Source organism: Centruroides sculpturatus, unplaced genomic scaffold (genome assembly GCF_000671375.1).
Source record: "Centruroides sculpturatus isolate CEXI.00-Female unplaced genomic scaffold, Cexi_2.0 scaffold1678, whole genome shotgun sequence".
NCBI classification, from domain to species: Eukaryota; Metazoa; Arthropoda; class Arachnida; order Scorpiones; family Buthidae; genus Centruroides; species Centruroides sculpturatus.
Genome location: NW_019385807.1, coordinates 20,579 through 38,471, shown reverse-complemented (window position 1 = coordinate 38,471; position 17,893 = coordinate 20,579). Strand labels below are relative to the sequence as shown.

The following is a 17,893-nucleotide window of genomic DNA, read 5'->3' as shown; positions in this document are numbered from 1 at the left end:
TTTTAATAATTAGGTAGAAAATGCAAGTAACGTCTTATACAATTTATAGTACATATTTTATATGATATAAATGTTAGCCTTGGGTAGTGATTTAAAGAGAATCGAAATCGAAAGGCTGCGGTCGTAGAATTGTTTAAAGCATGTACTGCAGAGGTCGCCCTAGTCAGAGCTGTGTTAAACGCTCCATAAGATCATCCAGCAGTAGCGTCAGTAGGAGGTGAGACAGTGGTGAGATATCCAGCATGTTTTTCCTTTTGATCAATATGAGAGTTTAGAGCTTGAGAAACGATACTGATTTAAGACAAACGAATACTACAAAGAAAAAAAATTATGGAAAAGTGCATATATTTCATTCTTTCCTTGTCACTTACTTTATATTTATTATTGACTTTGTTTGCAAATCTTGGAAATTGTACCGCAAACATTACAGGTAAGTAATCTCTGATTACAGACCTTTCTTTTAATCGGAACTTTATATCCTTTTTTACCTTAAGTCTAAATTCAATTTTTTTTTACTAAATCTATTGGACATTTCCTAGAAAAAGATTTATAAATTGGTAAAATATTTTGACTCTGCCGTTTTATAAAGTTTTTTTAAGTGTGAAAGCACATCTAGATCATTTCTAGGTTATTTTTTTAGCTATTTTACATGTATGCGAGCATCGCTAACATTTTAAATTGCATTGTACCGACACTTTGTGTTCCGTATTGAATGCTTATTTAGATAAGAGGACATCGTTTATCGTTTTCACTATTTAAGTGATAATTACTTTCATGTAGAGATGAAAATATTGCTGATAGTATTTGTTTAGTTGGTAAACGGTTACCTTGATTACCATTAGTGTCTGATGTTTATTTTGCTGATGTCTATAAATATATAGCCGAATATGGTTTATTGCCCTATAGAAGCTTGATGACTCTTTTCTATATCATTAAACATCCTTGATAACTTATATCTATCCATATAATAGTTAGTTCTCTATTAAAAGACTGGTATTGATCGTGAGTGAGTACTGTATTAAAAAAAGCTCAAATCAAAATTTAACAAAAATTTTTGGTTTTAACAAAATGTAGACTTTTTATGCAAAAAACGATGAGAACTTTTAACACGTCTCTATTATATTCCATGTCAATATACAAAACTAAATACAGTATTAACATAAAATATTCTAATATTTTCATTTTTTTCTCCCATATCGTTATTGGTAATTGTTTTTTTAACCAAAGAAATTGTTTCGTGAATAAAATGAATTTTTTACTTTGTAGAAAAAATAATAATAAATATTAAATTAAAATCAAAACTTTTATTGTTTTTTTAAGTTCTTTTTTTAATCATTTAAAAAAACCAAGTTTAATTATTTAAATATAAAATAAGAACGGAATGCTTTCATTAAGAACCCAACTTAATTCATCTCGTGTTATAAATATAATAAGCTTCGTCACTAAGAAACTTGTTCCTAAATTGTTTTTTATATTGTGCAGAAAATTAAAAAATTTCATAAGTTTTAATTTTAAGTTTAGGTGATTGTTAAGATAAAGTGTTTGGCTGTAGAGCCTAGAACAGACCTAACGAAACGTGCTAAAATCGCTAAACGTAAAATGGTTCATAGCCTAATTGGGTTTCGATATTAAAAAGTTGCATCGAGTTTAGGACTCATTACCGCTTCATTCATGTTATCATTACTTCTCTTAGTGACAAATGTCCATTTGCAATAGTTATTGTACTGACATTCTCATTTATGATATCATTTCACTTGACGAATTATAGCGCAGCGAGTCGATTTCATTCATCAAGCGTGTCTTTCTTTCTAACCTCGGGGACTTTCTTTGTTTTTTAGGCACATTCTTAATGTAATTCCTAGAATATAATAAACTATGCAGTTTTCTCATATGGATATCGTGCTACTAAACAACTTCTATCCCGAAAAAATCAATTAACCTTTCGTTTTCTATCGTACGGTTTGCACGAAAATACATTATACAAAGATAATGCATTCTATAAGGTAGTCAATAATAATTAATTAACAAATATTGATTGAAAACACCTTAGTCTCTTTAACGTTAGATTGCCTCATAGAATAAAAGGCGGTTATGCCATAATAAATCTCGAATAATAACATTATTTATTAAAATCTTTTAACTTATTCATTTAAAGTAAGTGTCTAATTATATTTTTGTTGTTTTTTATTCTGTTTAGATAATTTGCAATTTTGTTTCGCAAATTGTGCTTTAGTAATTACTCCATTAGCTTTATTTTTAGCAACAATTATTGAGAATCCTTTTTCATTTTTCCATTTTACTAGTTAAAAAATTCATTTGTAACGTTTATATTTTATTATATTTCAGATTACTGGAGCTTATCAATGTTTAAATAATATAATTACTTGCTCTATATTTTCCAATTTTCCTGATATCGCATCTAGTAAATCATTCAACAGAACATTAAACGATTAAAGAGATTATCTCTTTATTAGAAATAAATTTATCAATAAATAAGCAGGTTAGTATTAGTAAATATTAGATTATAATAAAGTGATATCCTGTTTGAATATCTTTCACTTCTTTTCGCATCAGTTGTTAGTATTTCAATAGACCACTCGAGCGTTGCTTCGTAGGAAGTAGAAATTTCAATGTTGTGCTTGATTGCTTCCTGCAAAGTCACGTGACTTGTAGCGGCCATTACTAAGAGACAACCTCCTACTATGAATGATTGATCTTAAAATATTTAAAAGCTGCGTGTTCTCCCAAATGATTGCAGTGGATGATTGCTGCAGATCCAGAATACTTTGCTAGTTCAACTGATTTGGTAAAGAGACCATTGTGTCCCAATAATGTTACTAACGAAGAAAAAATAATAAGTATAAAAAACCTCAATTCTTTATTAATCGAAAAGTCTTTACCGTCTTATGGGTTAGAAAGTAAATAAAACAGAAACACGTATTTTGTTTTTGCAACTTAAAAAATACATCGTTTTCTTATTCATATCTTTAAAAGAATAGATAATGCGATTTTATTAAAAGTTATTGAAATATAAGATTAATATTAGTTTACATTTAAAAACATTCGATAAATTATCTACTTTCATTCTTTATCCGTTTCTTTTTATTTGTTGCACTAATCAAAAATCAAAGAAAATTCTTCGTAACACACACACACAAAAAAAAATTCTTTTTAAAGATTAAAATAAAAAAGAACTTATAGACAGGAAATCTCTTATCTTTTTCTTCTCGAATCGAAATGTCTTTTAACTTGTCGCTGACTTCATTTTAAGTCAAGGAACGCTATGTGTGGTAATTTATGTTCAATTGCTTTAATCACAGCGAAGAGGTATGTGGTGCAAAGATTACCATCTGACTTTGAAGCTACACAACTAGTCTCTCACCTCGCTTATAATGATGATAATAGTTTTGGCCATGTGCCATTACTATGTCTGATATCTGAAGTTTGAGATATGTGATGAGATAACTGGCTTTGAGAAATTTATTTGAAATTTTATTCGTATTCTACATGTACGATATTGTGAGCTCTGCATATATAATATTGTAGTAATACACTTTAATTTATTCTTTCTAAATTAAATTTTAAATTTAAACTATTCCCTTTATCCTTATCTTTCCTAACAATTGAGGAGTTTCCCTGGATTTATTTTCTCTTTCAATTCTGTTCAATTTAATTCCCAGAATGATGTTTGAATTTTTTTTAAGGATTTCTTTTTTTTCTCCTACTTTTTCTTTTTCCTTTTTACTTATTGACTATAAAACACTGACATAGACATTATTACAGATTTAAGATTCAATTTCATATTTTACTTTAAAAAAAATAAAAATCTTACCTTTTATATATATTAGAAAATAAAGTACAGAAAATAAATTAATTATTTAAATTTTAATAAATATATTTAAAAACGAATCCAAAAACTCAATTTGAAATTCAGATAAGTTCACGAGGCTATATTAAACATGTTTTTCTTATTTTAAATTATTATTTTTTTAAGATAGTTTTTTTTTCTGTTTATAAAGCAAATTGTTTAACTTTCATTTATAATATTTATTTTCTGGAGTTTCCTACAGCATTTTTCGTTTCGATTTACTTGTGCAAACAAGTTGTATAATGTAGATACAGAATCTTAATTTAGTGTTCATGTCGAAATGATTACGCTTTCAATATTTATATTACCCAAAAAAGAAGTTCGATTTTGCAATATATGGGCATTCCATTTCCTTTTATTAAGATTTGGTATTAGAGAAAAGAGATATGACTATTGTACAATGCTATATAGTTGTTTATAGAAAAACAAAGTAGCCTGAGAATAAATCTTATTGCAGAATGTAATATTAAAGACCATTATGTTGACAGTAACAAAATCGTTGCTAAGAAACCCTGTTCAAACTAGTACATACATCTAATCGGTCTGTACATCAATAATTTCATAAATTTCACTTTAAAACTTTAAAATATTTCATATAAGTTTATAAAGTTATAATGGGTATATTCGAAAACACAAGACCTACTTATATTTACGATATAACTTTCTTTGGAATAGTTCGAATAACATAAAATAACTTCAGTTTATTGATAACTGATTGTTATTTGGTGTTTATTTCTTGTACTAAGTGTACTTTTATGTATTTTTCTTATAGAACTTTGTTATATTTTATTTTCCTTTTTCTAATTTTTGAAAAAAAAAGAAAAAGAAATATGAATCTACTTTAAGCTCTTAGTACTTAAAGTGTGATGTAAAAGAAACAAATATCCAACAAAAATGAAGTAGTGGTCACTCATAAAACGTGAATTAAACCATGCAGCAAAGTTATTTCTTAAATAAAAGTTGTCTCTAGTAAAAAGTTGGCTGTCTGCCATATTGTTTTTAGTTTATTTCTAATATCTACAAAATACTCTAAGACATGATTTTATTTCTTAAAATAGCTAAATGTTAGCGACAATCAAATTATTGTATATATTTATATATGTATCATTTCCAAGTACAACTATGGTTTACAAGTATAATTATATTGATTGTCATATCACAGGTTTCAACAGAATTCCTTTTCCGTTGCGAAGTAGCCGGCAAGTGGCATTCAAAACTAAAACGTGTTGTATACATGGACAGAGGTATGGACCTGTTCCATAAAATATAGGCTAAAGTGAGGTTAATGCAGCAAAGAGGTTTCTCACTACTATATTCCATTTTCGAGATAGCATTTTCCAACGTTCTGTATACGTTTCTTGCAAAAATCAGATATGGCAGAAACCCAAATTGCTTTTAGCAAATACTCATCTAGCCGAACCCGTTATTGAAACAACCGTAAAAAATAATATTTTACGTTTTAAAGATGAGGAAATAATCCTCTATTGAGATAAGAAAATTTATATAGGCAAATCGTTGTTACATTATTAGATTAAAATTGATAGAAATTTTTATTGAAGAAGTTGAATAAAATGAAAATAAAGCCAAGTATTTATAAAAAAAAAATAAAGTTTCTCAAGCATATCTTATTCGAGTGTGAAGATTTATATAATGATATCAGTCATATTTAAGAATTTTAATCTGATTATTAAGTAATAATTAATTTAAATTTAAGATTTATGGATTAATTTATGTATAAATATAAATTAATTCTAATATTTTATATTTATAAAACAAAGCTTGCTTTGAATATATAGGAAATTACTATTCTAATTGATTAAAAATTAACTATACTTTTTAAATTAGTTGTATAATTAATAAGTATAGAAAATTGCATTAAATATTTTTATATTTAATATTTTAAAAATTTAAGAGATGATTTATTCAATTACTTTTTAAAAGAAAGCTTTAAATTTCTTAATATGACAATTTTTAAATTAAGAATGTATATTTATTTATTTATAAATAAGAATTATTTAGTTTAAAAATAACTAATATAAAATTTATTTATTTAAAATATAAAATTAAAAAATATGATGTATAAATTATTAAATGTAATTCGAATGAATATAATAAAAATGTATATAAATGTTTAAATTCAAATTATTAAATTTTTATATCACAGTGTTGAAAATATTCAGATAAAAACGTTGCAAAAATGAAATTATGAAAAATTTATAGTCAAAAAATTATAATAATTGTTTTAAATATAATTTTGTTACTGATAAACGTGTAATATGTTTTTATATATAATCAAACATCGATATTGCACTACGTTCGTAAGGCGCATGAGAATACCTTGAAGGAATCTTTCTCATAAATATTAAGTAAAGAATCCTTCAGTATTATGTGCGATTTTGTATTGCAGACGTCAACGTTATCACTAAATCAATGACTTAAAAACCCGAATTTGTGTATAGACTTCATAACTATATATAGTTTTTATTGTTTAAGATACGTCGATTTAGAACTACGCTCGATTTAGTGCCAACACATGCAAACAAATGGTAACGCCAATTCAAAGTTTGATTGTAAATTCTCTATGTTTAAATAAAATAAAATAACTTAAAATTTTTAACGAGTTTTATGTACGATTTTCAATAAATTACTAAATATGAAATAAAAAGAGTTTAAATATAATAATAGAATGAAAATAAATTCACTACAGATACATTTTTAAATAATTATATTTAAACAATTTTGATGTTCTATTTTAATTGTTGTAAACACAAAATAATTTTAGGAAAATGTATTACATATCATTTTATTATTAAATATGAATTTAAGTTTTATATTTATATTAAAGAAATATAGTATTTACTTAAAAAATAAATGCATATTTACATGTATTGTATTATGTATTTAAAAATTTTCAGACAGTAAGAAATTACAGCTATTATATCCTGAAAGAGAATTAAATGATAGCAATGTGAAAATGAAAGTGAAAATTGTGTTAATTTTGAAATATTTCACTAATTTTTAAATCATCTTTTAAAATTTAATGGATATTTCCGTCAAGTCATTGGTTATCTTCATGTGAAAATGAATAAGTCTCAATTTANTAAATCATAATTTAAACTTTACTTCTCTTACGTTCATAAAAGATCATTTATATTCTGTAAAAATCGATTTATTTTTAATTTGTAATTTTTCAGCATTTAATAAAATTTTTCAGATATCTGGATCAAAGAAATTACTATCGTTTTATTTCGCCTATCTTATATAAGCGAATATACAGAATGAGAGTAATTTACATTCTAATTTACTTATACTTTAATACTAAAGTTGCTTTGATCTAGAATGATTCCGGCTAAATTAATTTAAAATTCATGCTAATTTTCAATATTGAATAGGAGTCTAATTATCACCATTACTTTAAAAGAAAATTAGATTAAAAAGAATTAACTAGATTAATAATTGTATATTTATTTGATTGTCCTGACAAATGTATCTTTTGCGATAAATTTGGAAATTGTTCTTCGGAATTTAATAATTCAAAATGTTAAAATAAGATTTAAAAACAATTACATTCTTCATTTAAACAAAAAAAAAAGAAATAGAGAGAGAGAACATACTCAAATACTTGTTATTCTAGAGTTCTTTCAATCACATATATTCTTAGCTGCTTTTTTCGGGATGAAATGATATAAAAGACAAACTTCGTTTTATCTATCCGCTTCTAGATCGAAGATTTTTACTGATGATGGAATGGAATTCTTATGTGCTCTTATATGACTGAAAATATTACAATGGCAAAACTGCAAGACCATTTTACAATTCCTCCTATAATTTCTAATGCTATATACATCGTGATGTTTTGTGCATTTCTTTTCTTGTCAACTAATATAAACTATTTTTATATTATTATAACATCTCTTGATAGTTTTGTAAATATTAAAATATCAATTAAAATGTTATTTGCGCATTTGGAATCTTAAAATTTCCAGCAAGGGAGCTCTTTGTGCTTGGATTTTCAAAATTTCATACACTTAAATTAATATATAAATAAACTTTATAAATTTATACAAGTCTTCTTTGCAGATATTTCACTTCAATATATATAGGCCTATATAAGTTATATACTTTTATATATACATTATATACAATTGATTCAGATATATAAAAGATATGTAGATATTCAATTTTAAATTGTCAAAATTCGATATCTGGAGATTTATTAAAATTTTTATTGAATGTTTTAGCAAAGATTATTTACATTCTATTTTCTGATATAAATTTGAATCTTTTTAGTTACTTTCTGCAAGCAATTTACAAATACATTAGCTATTTATCATTAATCAATTGCCGATAATATTAATTGTTCCTAAATACTGTTGTCGTCTTATTATATATATTATACTGCTACAGAATAGGACTATTATATATATCTATANAGTTATCATAAATTTAATGATGTATTAATTATTTTATGTTTTATACATATATATACTAATTATCTTTTAATTTTCATAATGCAAGGAAATAGAAACATAAATAAAAAAATCCCTACGGATGTATCTAGTGAATCAATCAAAAAATATACTTCTGAAAATTATATTATTGTTATTGTTATCTCACGTCTAAGAAACTTTAATAATAAATTTTCAAGTTCAATGGAAGATAAAAAAAAAACATTAATATCGAACTACATAAGTCGAATAGAAATGAATATAACATTGAACAAAAATTGACTTTCTTTATGATAAATTACAAAGTGGCATGCACAATATTGTGAAAAATAGCGTGTGAAAAATATATGTAATATAATACCATGTCTCCATTGTGTATCTAGATCTAGTAAAGATTAATTTATCGAGTTCTATGTAACAAAGAGAAAAGTATAGATTTCCAAAAAATAAAATCATTTGTTTTGTTTCAGAATTATTTATTATATATTTAACACGATAAATTGTGTGAGTTAGAAATAGTCTTGAAAAAAGTTAGAAAAGATACACTATAAAAATTATTTATCTACATATTAACTATCTCAATAAATTTTATGCTGTTTAAAATGTATGGGCTATATATATATATAGATGAATATTTATTTTATATATNATTAAAATACTTTAATTATTTAAATTACTTAAAATGACTACAGAAATTATAGTGAACTTCCTTCAGATATGCTTACCTTTTCTACTATTACTATATTTTTATCTAGATAGACTTTTCTTATCATTTATTGTACCAGCATCTAGATGTTCTTTACTATCTTACATTTTATTCTTTCATTTTTATGTGAAAATCCTTTGATTTTTTTAAGAAATTAATTCGTAGAAAATACGTAGGACCTATTGCATAATTCATGTAAGGTTGAGATTCAAAAAATTCTCATTTTAACTTTCTTCAGAAACACTTTTTATACGAACAATTTATTATCCAAGTCATCACACTCTTGACATCTACTTCACACATCATTATTATTATTATCTTCGAGACTTCTTTTTTCCGTTAAATTAAAGCTAAATTTAATTAAAAAATAACTAATACAAATAAAGACGTATTTTAGTTGGTTAAAGATAATTTATAAACTGCTTGTAAAAGAAGATATATTCTACTATCAAATAGCCCAAGCATTGAAACAAAATGACAACTTAGACGCAAGTGAATAATGGTGATATTTATCATTTGAGTTCTCTACAGATACAGGTGCATAAATCTAGATTCTTTGCTAGCTAATGCAAAGTTTTTTCCTATAAATAGTAACGGACTTTGAAAAAAAATGTATTATAATCCAAAAATAATATAGTGTTTTTTTTTATTTTAAATGTAAAAAATAAATAAATTTACATATTTATTAAACTGCTGAACAATATTATGGTTACGAAAGATTATTATTGAAGATTTCTAACAATTTTGCTGCGTTATAAACTTTTCAGTTCAAAAACATTGTACTAACTTTCAATTTTCTCAACAGAAATGCTTAGATAAAAGATAAACGATTTGAGTCATATAGAATTTTTATTATCAAATTTTCTTCTAAACTAAATTTGTGCATTGATGTAAGTCTGCTTTGGCAGAAAAGTTCTCTTCAAGCACAATATAACATGATATCACGTATTGGATTTTGATTACGGATAAAAGCCAATCATCTATTTTAAGAACGTGTACAGAAACTTGAAATTCTATTTAAAATTCTATCTGACTACGTAAATAGGATGATTTCGCATCATCGATCATTTCAAACAAAGAAAAAGTACTTTTTTAAACTGTAATAATTTTCCATTTCGTCATTTTAAGATTAATTTAGTTAACAAGAAAGAAAAAGTGTAAAGTAAATTGTCTTAATATATTTGACGATTTACATAATTTAAGACGATAATCTTATTATTTTTCGATGTCGCTGCTTATAATTCCAATGTCTCTTGCTACTTATTGATCAATCGAATCTACTTTGAGGCAGAAATCGTTATATTAACAGAGAGAGAAATATTAGCAGCAATGGAACCTTTTGCAAACAACTCCTTCTAAATCAGATTATGGACAAAGTATAGAGCAGCAGTTTCCATGACCTGTCACAACTGTTTCTGATGCAACATCTGCCAAACGTGACTAAGAATATAAGCCAGTTTATATCTTCAAAGATAGGCACTGTTAAGGTTCAGAACAGTCCCAAAAATTACTCTCGTATCTGTTTTTAAAGTCTTACATATCACTCGAGTGAGTAATTTTTTGTATAAAATAAAAAATATTTAATATTATTGCTATTTTATGTATATTTTCGTTCTACTGACTTTTAGTTATTTTTTTGTTAAGATAACAAGTTTTTTCCTAGAGCATCTTGGATTCTATGTTCGAAAGATATGCTTCCCTGGAGAACCATGATTTTCATTCCTATGTAGACTACACATACATTTCTTGGCATATCAAAGACTTTCATCTATCTCTGAAAATAACACAAAAAATATCTATGTAAACGATAGAGAGCCGTTGCCTCAATATTTATCCACTATTTACTCATTACTTATGGTTTTTAATACAGACTTTAATATTAAAATATGGTAAAACAAGATCATTTATCTTATCGTGGAATTTTTAAAAAATAAATATTGTATATAGATCATTCAATCTGGAATTCTAAGAGGCGTGTTAATACTTTAAAAATTTATATATAAAGTTATAAATTACTCGGTATTTTGTGAAAATTCTTAGAAATTATTTCTGTGAAATTAGCATATAAAATTCATTAGTTTTTATAAAATTTTAATCAAATGTTTATTTTAACTACGGAAATATCAGTAATTGCATTACACCGATTTCTGCTATTTCCTCGCATGTATGAGTTTAAGAAAAATTAAAAATTAAAAATTTAGTATTGACGATAAATTTATAACGAGTGATTTTATGTAAGTAGGCATTTGTAATCAGAAACAATGAATTCGAATTTAAGAAAGGTCGTGCATATTGATTATGTTAATTTTTTAATTTAAAATACAAAAGTAAAAATCCAAATTTGTAATATGAAAAAAAAACTCAAGCATATTTTATTGATAAAACGAGAAATACGGAAGTTACAATTGAAATATAAAATTTAGTCATTCGTAGATACAGTCTAAGATTTTCGGAGAAACTCTTCCTTTGCTCCAGTGCCAGGAGGAATCCTGTGCATGCGAATTGAACAGCTGCACTTGTTTCATAAGCTCATTTACTGCTGCAGCATTCTATCAAGTTTACTTACCTGATTTGGTCAGAAACCGAAATTTGTTTCAGTTGGAGAATATTGTGTTTTAATGAATTAAAAAGCAGCTTGTATATTATTATAAATTCTTTACCAAAATTAAATTAAATGATTGATTTCTACTTTTTTAAAGTTTATTGTATAGAATTTTTTAAAAAACATTAAGAAATTATAATATATATATCGATTTCCTCTATACCATCTTACTTCTGATGAAAATAGTTATTTATTCTAGTTAATAGATAAAAAAAAATAAACATATAAAAAAGCGTATTAACTAATAACATTTTTCGAATGCTTTCATTTTAAAGAGATGTTAAGTTATATAAATAAAATTAAATGATAAGAAAATTTCAATAAACGCTAACTTATTTAATGTTTAGATAGATTTGATTTTTAAAAATTTCATAGTTGATTCAATATTTAAAAAATTCAGTGAAATTTGTATAACCACGATTTGCATTTCTTCATTGTAAAAAGCAGGCTGACTTTATTGTTTAAGATGGACTATAAAAAACCTTGTTTTAGTTTATTGCTATGCATTTATTTTTTCAATTACCTAAACCATAAGTAACTCGGAAGTTTCTATTTTTTGTAGGACTATATAAATTTTCTGTTTTGTTAGTGTGAATTAATTTATTTTCTTTGTTCTCTCTATTTTAAATTTTATTTGATTTTGTTTCATTATTTTGGTATTGAATTTTTTTTCTTCTCCTTAAAATCTACTGATAAGACAATTTTTTTTAATTTACTATACTCAATTAAATTTGAGAATTGATATTTTTTTATTCCAATCGATCTTGGAAACTGTTGTTAATATAATACTATTAAATTTTGTTATCGATAAAATTTTGTTACTTTAGACTTATTTTTTTAACTTTACAAGATAAAAATAGATGCATTGTTGAATATACCAAACATGAGCCTGAATCAAAAAGAATTTATCGAGACGTAAACCAATGGACATCTGGCACACAATCCTCTCTCTAAGGCAAACTTTCTGGAAACAATTTGCCTCAATAATTCTTTGTAGTACCAGAAAGTCCAAAGCAAGTTGGCGGAAATCTTGTTCCTTTGACAGGCTAGATAACAGTCATTCTATGAAGATTTACTTTGGTTTTCTACTGGTCTCAATGCAATCTTTAACATTTTTTTCTTTTTATTTGTAAATTGTCCCAAAAGTAAGAATTGCTTTCCATATCAATGCGTTGTTTCAATGATCATTTTTAAGTTTTTATTATCTTGTTAATGCAAATATATATATGTGTGTGTGTGTGTGTATTTTTTATTATTTTCAAATCCAATTTGACATCAAAATAATTACTTTTAAACGATGATTAAATAAAAATCGTCATTTATAAATAATTTATTTAAACAAAATTGAATACAAAAATGCGTGTTTATTTGACATTTTAAGCTGTAAAATATAATTATATTTTCAAATAATGCTTTAAAATAAAAATTTAAAAAGTGTTTTAATATTTTATAAAATGCAACTAAGATTTGATTTGTTTATGAAATATTATCTGTAATTATTTTAATACTTAAGGCGTTCCTGTAAATTATTAAATAAGAATTTTAAATATAAATATTTGAAATTTTAAAACTTTAATGTAATTAAATATTTTACAATAACGAAGCAAGTTATTACGAATTAATGAATTGTAAAAATTTAATTTATATTTTATCGATTTTGCTTATTACAATATATAACATTTATATGTTGCATTTATTATATAATAACATTATAGAAATTGATAATTATCTTTACTCCATTATAAAGTTCGCGTTATCAAACAGTTATCGGTACTCTAAAGATAATAAGGTTAAATGCAGAATAGGTTGGTCGTTGCGAGAAAATTACATTGGCCAATATGCGATAATAAAAATTTACTATGTTAAATTATATGGGTGATTTTATTAAAACTTTAATAGCGTAATGCATATAGAATATTGTACGCTGTTATTACCAATTTTATTATTTATTTATTCAAGAAATGCTCAGTTAAACATAAAATATTCTTCTGTATAGGCATTTGTTATATTAGTCCTTTACTCATATAAATATAAGAAGAAAGATACTGTATATCAAAATTGAAAATCTCTTTTATATAGGTTTTAGAAACGATATACCTATTTCTCCATATAAGTTTATTTACAATATTCTTCTCTGTAGTTTAATATAGATGCGTTTTCTGTATTTTGATTTTGAGGAATAAAAACTGGTTTCAAATATACTCTTTCTACAGTTTGTTAATGTCTTTCTAATTTTTTAAAAAATTAATACGATGTTTTCTGGAAAAAGAAAATAGTATACAGATTGTAATTATTAAGTAAAAATCTCCATGGCAATTTAATTTATATATTATAGTATTTTTTATGGCTCCAAAAACATTAAGTAGTTGCAAGTAATCGATAAAAAATACATTATAAGTTATTAGATTGTGAAATATTTTAATTTCTAACAGAAAAAATTTATTATTTAAAAAGTTTTGCTACTAAATACTTTTAGTCTGTTTAATTAAAAAGGATTTTAGCTAAATTGGTATAGATCGAAACGAAATATATTCCAAACTGTCAAAGGCTAACTACCATAATCCTTCGGATGATCGAAATGGATTTAGTAGTAAGTCGATGAAATTTATTTTCGTTGAAAGCTAAAAATGTAAATAAAAGAAATTCTTAAGAATAAAACCACAGACTGAAGTGAACGACCGAACTTTCAAAAGACACTAAATTGCAATAAATTCGATTAAAGTCCAGATGGTCATTCCGAAACATCCTTCCACAGAGTCATTTTCGAGAGTGCTTTAGAATATCTTGCAAGATCGGATCTTTTCACAATGAAAGTTAATAGGCGAAAGCATTATATCTTCGAAACTCTCGAAACTATCATTATTCCAAACTTTTAAGATATATATTCATGTTTATATGCGTAAAGATCTATAATCTTAATAAAGCTTGTTTGCATATTTTTTAGGGAATCTGTTAACCATCATTGGAGTAGCTGGAGAAAAAGTCAAACTCCCGTGTGATATAACTCCTCCGACGCCAGATGATGACGTTTCGCTTATTCTTTGGTATAAAGACGATTTTGTGGCTCCGATTTACAGTCTAGACGGGCGTCGAAGGAGGCTGAGCCAAGCTAGACACGCTGTCAATGATGCTATTGCTAGCAGATCTTACCTGTCGATCGGACACAAACCAGCAATGTTGGAACTAAATCCCGTGACTCTAGAGGATGACGGTCATTACAGGTGCCGAGTAGACTTTAAGAAGGCACAAACGAGAAATGCCGATTTAATACTCAGAGTAATAGGTAAGAATATTTAGGATTTCCCTAATCATATGGAAAAACTCGAGTGAAAGAATATTTTAACTACATTTTTAACGTTTCTGTTTTGGATNAAAATACTGGTATTCAATTTATTATATGTGCTGTAATTTTTTTTAATAATCTATCTTTTGTGATTTCTAAAATTCCCTAAAGGTTATATAATCTTTCAAACTGTCTTAAATAGAGTCATCGTACAATTGCTACTGTGGCAAGGAATTTTTTCCTCCAATGTACTTTCCGAAATGACATCGAAATACTTGTTGCAATCAACAGTGAGTAACAGGGGACTATCTATCCCAAATAGAGTAACTTTATCTTTCTGGTGATTTCGGTTGGCAGAAGATGCATCAGAAACGTGTTGTGTTTTTTGAAGGTATCGATGTATGTGTACAATAAAGAAAATAAAGGGAAAAGAACAACGCCCGATAACACGAAAGAAATAGTGTCTTGAACCTCGCACTTCCGGAAAAAAGAAATAAATAAAACAATGTACAGTACAAAGTGTTAAGTTTTCACAATCGTTTTTGCTATTTATATATTGAAATGGCTGAAAGCACAATGATTTTTTAAAATAGAGTAAGTGTTCAGTAAAAAATCGTATTAAACATGCAAAAAACCTTTTTTCTGTATTAAACACGGTCCTAAACGTGATTCAATAAACATTTAAATTTTTTATATTAACTAATCTAATATAGTTTTTTATTTTCTAAATAAAATATAAACTAGCGTATTAAATATATATATTATTCTTCATAGAACAATGCGAAATTAATATATTAAAAACATTTCATTGATTTAAAAATCATAACTTTTTAAAATAATTTAGTTAAAATTCTTTTAATTTAGCTGTTCGTTTTCTCTTTTTCTCTTAGATATACAGTAGAAATCACCAAGGTAGCTTGCTATCAATCAATGTTTGTAGATATGTTTGACTCGAAGATAAGTAGACATTCGTTGAGACTAGTTTGATCAGTGTTTTAGTGTCTATAGAAAAGATAAGCTAAGAGTTGAATAGAAAGAAGTGTCAGTTTATGTCAATATTAGAAAAAAGGGAAAAGACGTTGATGGAAGTGGAAATGCGAGAGACTGAATGGAAGAGTAGTAATTTGTAAGAAAAGAGAGTGGGTTTGAGAAATGATGTCCGTAGCAATCTTGCGTCTGCAAAGCAACTATGGAGATATTGGATAGACAAGATTGGTCTTGCGAATCATGAGGCATGTCGGAGTGATGAAGTAATAGGTCAAGTGGAAACTAAGAAAAACGCGCTTTAGAATGTAAAAGATGTGTCACTGATGGAACAAATAAGAAAATTTTAGATTGCTTTGAAATAAATCAAATAATCACTCACTGTGAAAACAAAATAAAATTTTTAAACTTTTGTATTAAAATTGCAAAAAATTCTAATTACTTAGTGACGAAGTTCGAAGAGAAAACATAAAAAAAATGCATAATTTTTTTTTTCATCGTCGTCTTTTATTATCTCCGTAATTGCATTTATATTTTTGAATTTATCGCCTTAATTTTTGTTTAAAGAAATCTATAACCCTGGTAATATTTAGAAATATTTAAAGAAAATTCCTTTTTTTAGTTACAAAAAAAATAATCATAATATTTTATATTAAATATTTTAAAAATATTTTTCGAAAAGAATAATTCTATTTATGGAATCAAAATGAATTCGAATTCATTAAGTTATAAATGAATTTGCAGAGAATTCTTGTTATAAATAAAATATTTATAAATGTTTACTCTATTTTAAATTGCCTGTGAATATGAAATGAAGAATGTATATTTAAATACAAATATCCTCGTTCGAATAGAAAAATGTAATACATCAAACTGGATAAATTATGTTTATACAACGTTGTACATGCGAGAAACGACTATGAAGGAAATTCGTTTAAACCTTTTGAATATATTATAATTTGTAAAGTATATAGACGAGAATGAATTCATGATTAATGAAAAAGTATTATTGATAAACTTAAGCTTTTAACAAATATATTTCAGTTTATTATTAGTGCAAAGGTAAAGATCAACACAATCTTAACTTGTTTGCAGACCTTTTGTAAAATTTAAAATATCATAACCATTTATGTTTATACGTTTTGGGAGAAATTTTATTCCTAAGACGTATTTCATGCATATTTTATTAGAAAAAAAGCATCTTAAGCTAAACGAGCTTTCTGAAGACAATTTTACAAAGAAATTTGAAACATAAAAATACATTAAACAACAGTTTTAATTGAATATTTTCCTCCACTATCTTCTTTCATAAATGTACGTCATTCGAAGTTATATAATGGACGAGTTAGAAATAGACCTTTAAAGTAATTTTACTTTTTACTGTTAGTTTCTTTTTGCTTTTTTTAGCAAGAAAAAATGAAAATTGTATAGTGTCAAATGGCCACATTTCAAAATTATTCACTGCTCATTGCTAACTTCTTCTGTTATCTCATTCATAAGGAATAACTTTAGCTTTTAAATGCAATTTGCTAAATATTAATGCATTAATCATTAGAAAATGTTAAATAAATTCGTTCCGCTAAGAAATATGCTTGTAAAAAGAACGATGCAATGAATATTACTATCATTTATCCGCTTACATTATATAAATTATAAATCATTTCCATTTTTGAAGTCAGCTTATAAATATAAATCAATTTTTTTAAATTAAATTTATTAATACATAATGCACTTTCATAATCTCTTTATATAATGTTTAAAGCTTATAAAAATATTATTTTATTAATTTATGTCAAAAGTAATTTTTTAAATAGAAAAATGTATTTTGATTTAATATTTTTAAGTACGCTTCTATGAAATAAATGATGTATTTCAATAATTATAAAAAATATTATTAATTTTTAGTTATAAACTACTACATTTAAATAAATTCTAAATTATTATAATTAATATATATATAAAAGTTAATTTTGAAACAACAAGATATTGCCTGAGAATAAAT

The 17,893-nt window shown here is 25.3% G+C and overlaps 1 protein-coding gene across 1 annotated transcript in view; it reads left to right on the top strand.

Moving 5' to 3' along the window:
- The first annotated feature begins 230 nt into the window (after positions 1-230).
- LOC111642252 (hemicentin-2-like) overlaps positions 231-17,893 on the top strand; it is a 37,756-nt gene continuing 20,093 nt past the window's right edge. The window contains exons 1-2 of the mRNA XM_023388570.1: positions 231-430; positions 14,569-14,907. Coding sequence (XP_023244338.1) covers positions 331-430; positions 14,569-14,907 — 439 coding nt within the window. The 5' untranslated portion in view covers positions 231-330. The remainder of the gene's footprint in view (positions 431-14,568; positions 14,908-17,893) is intronic.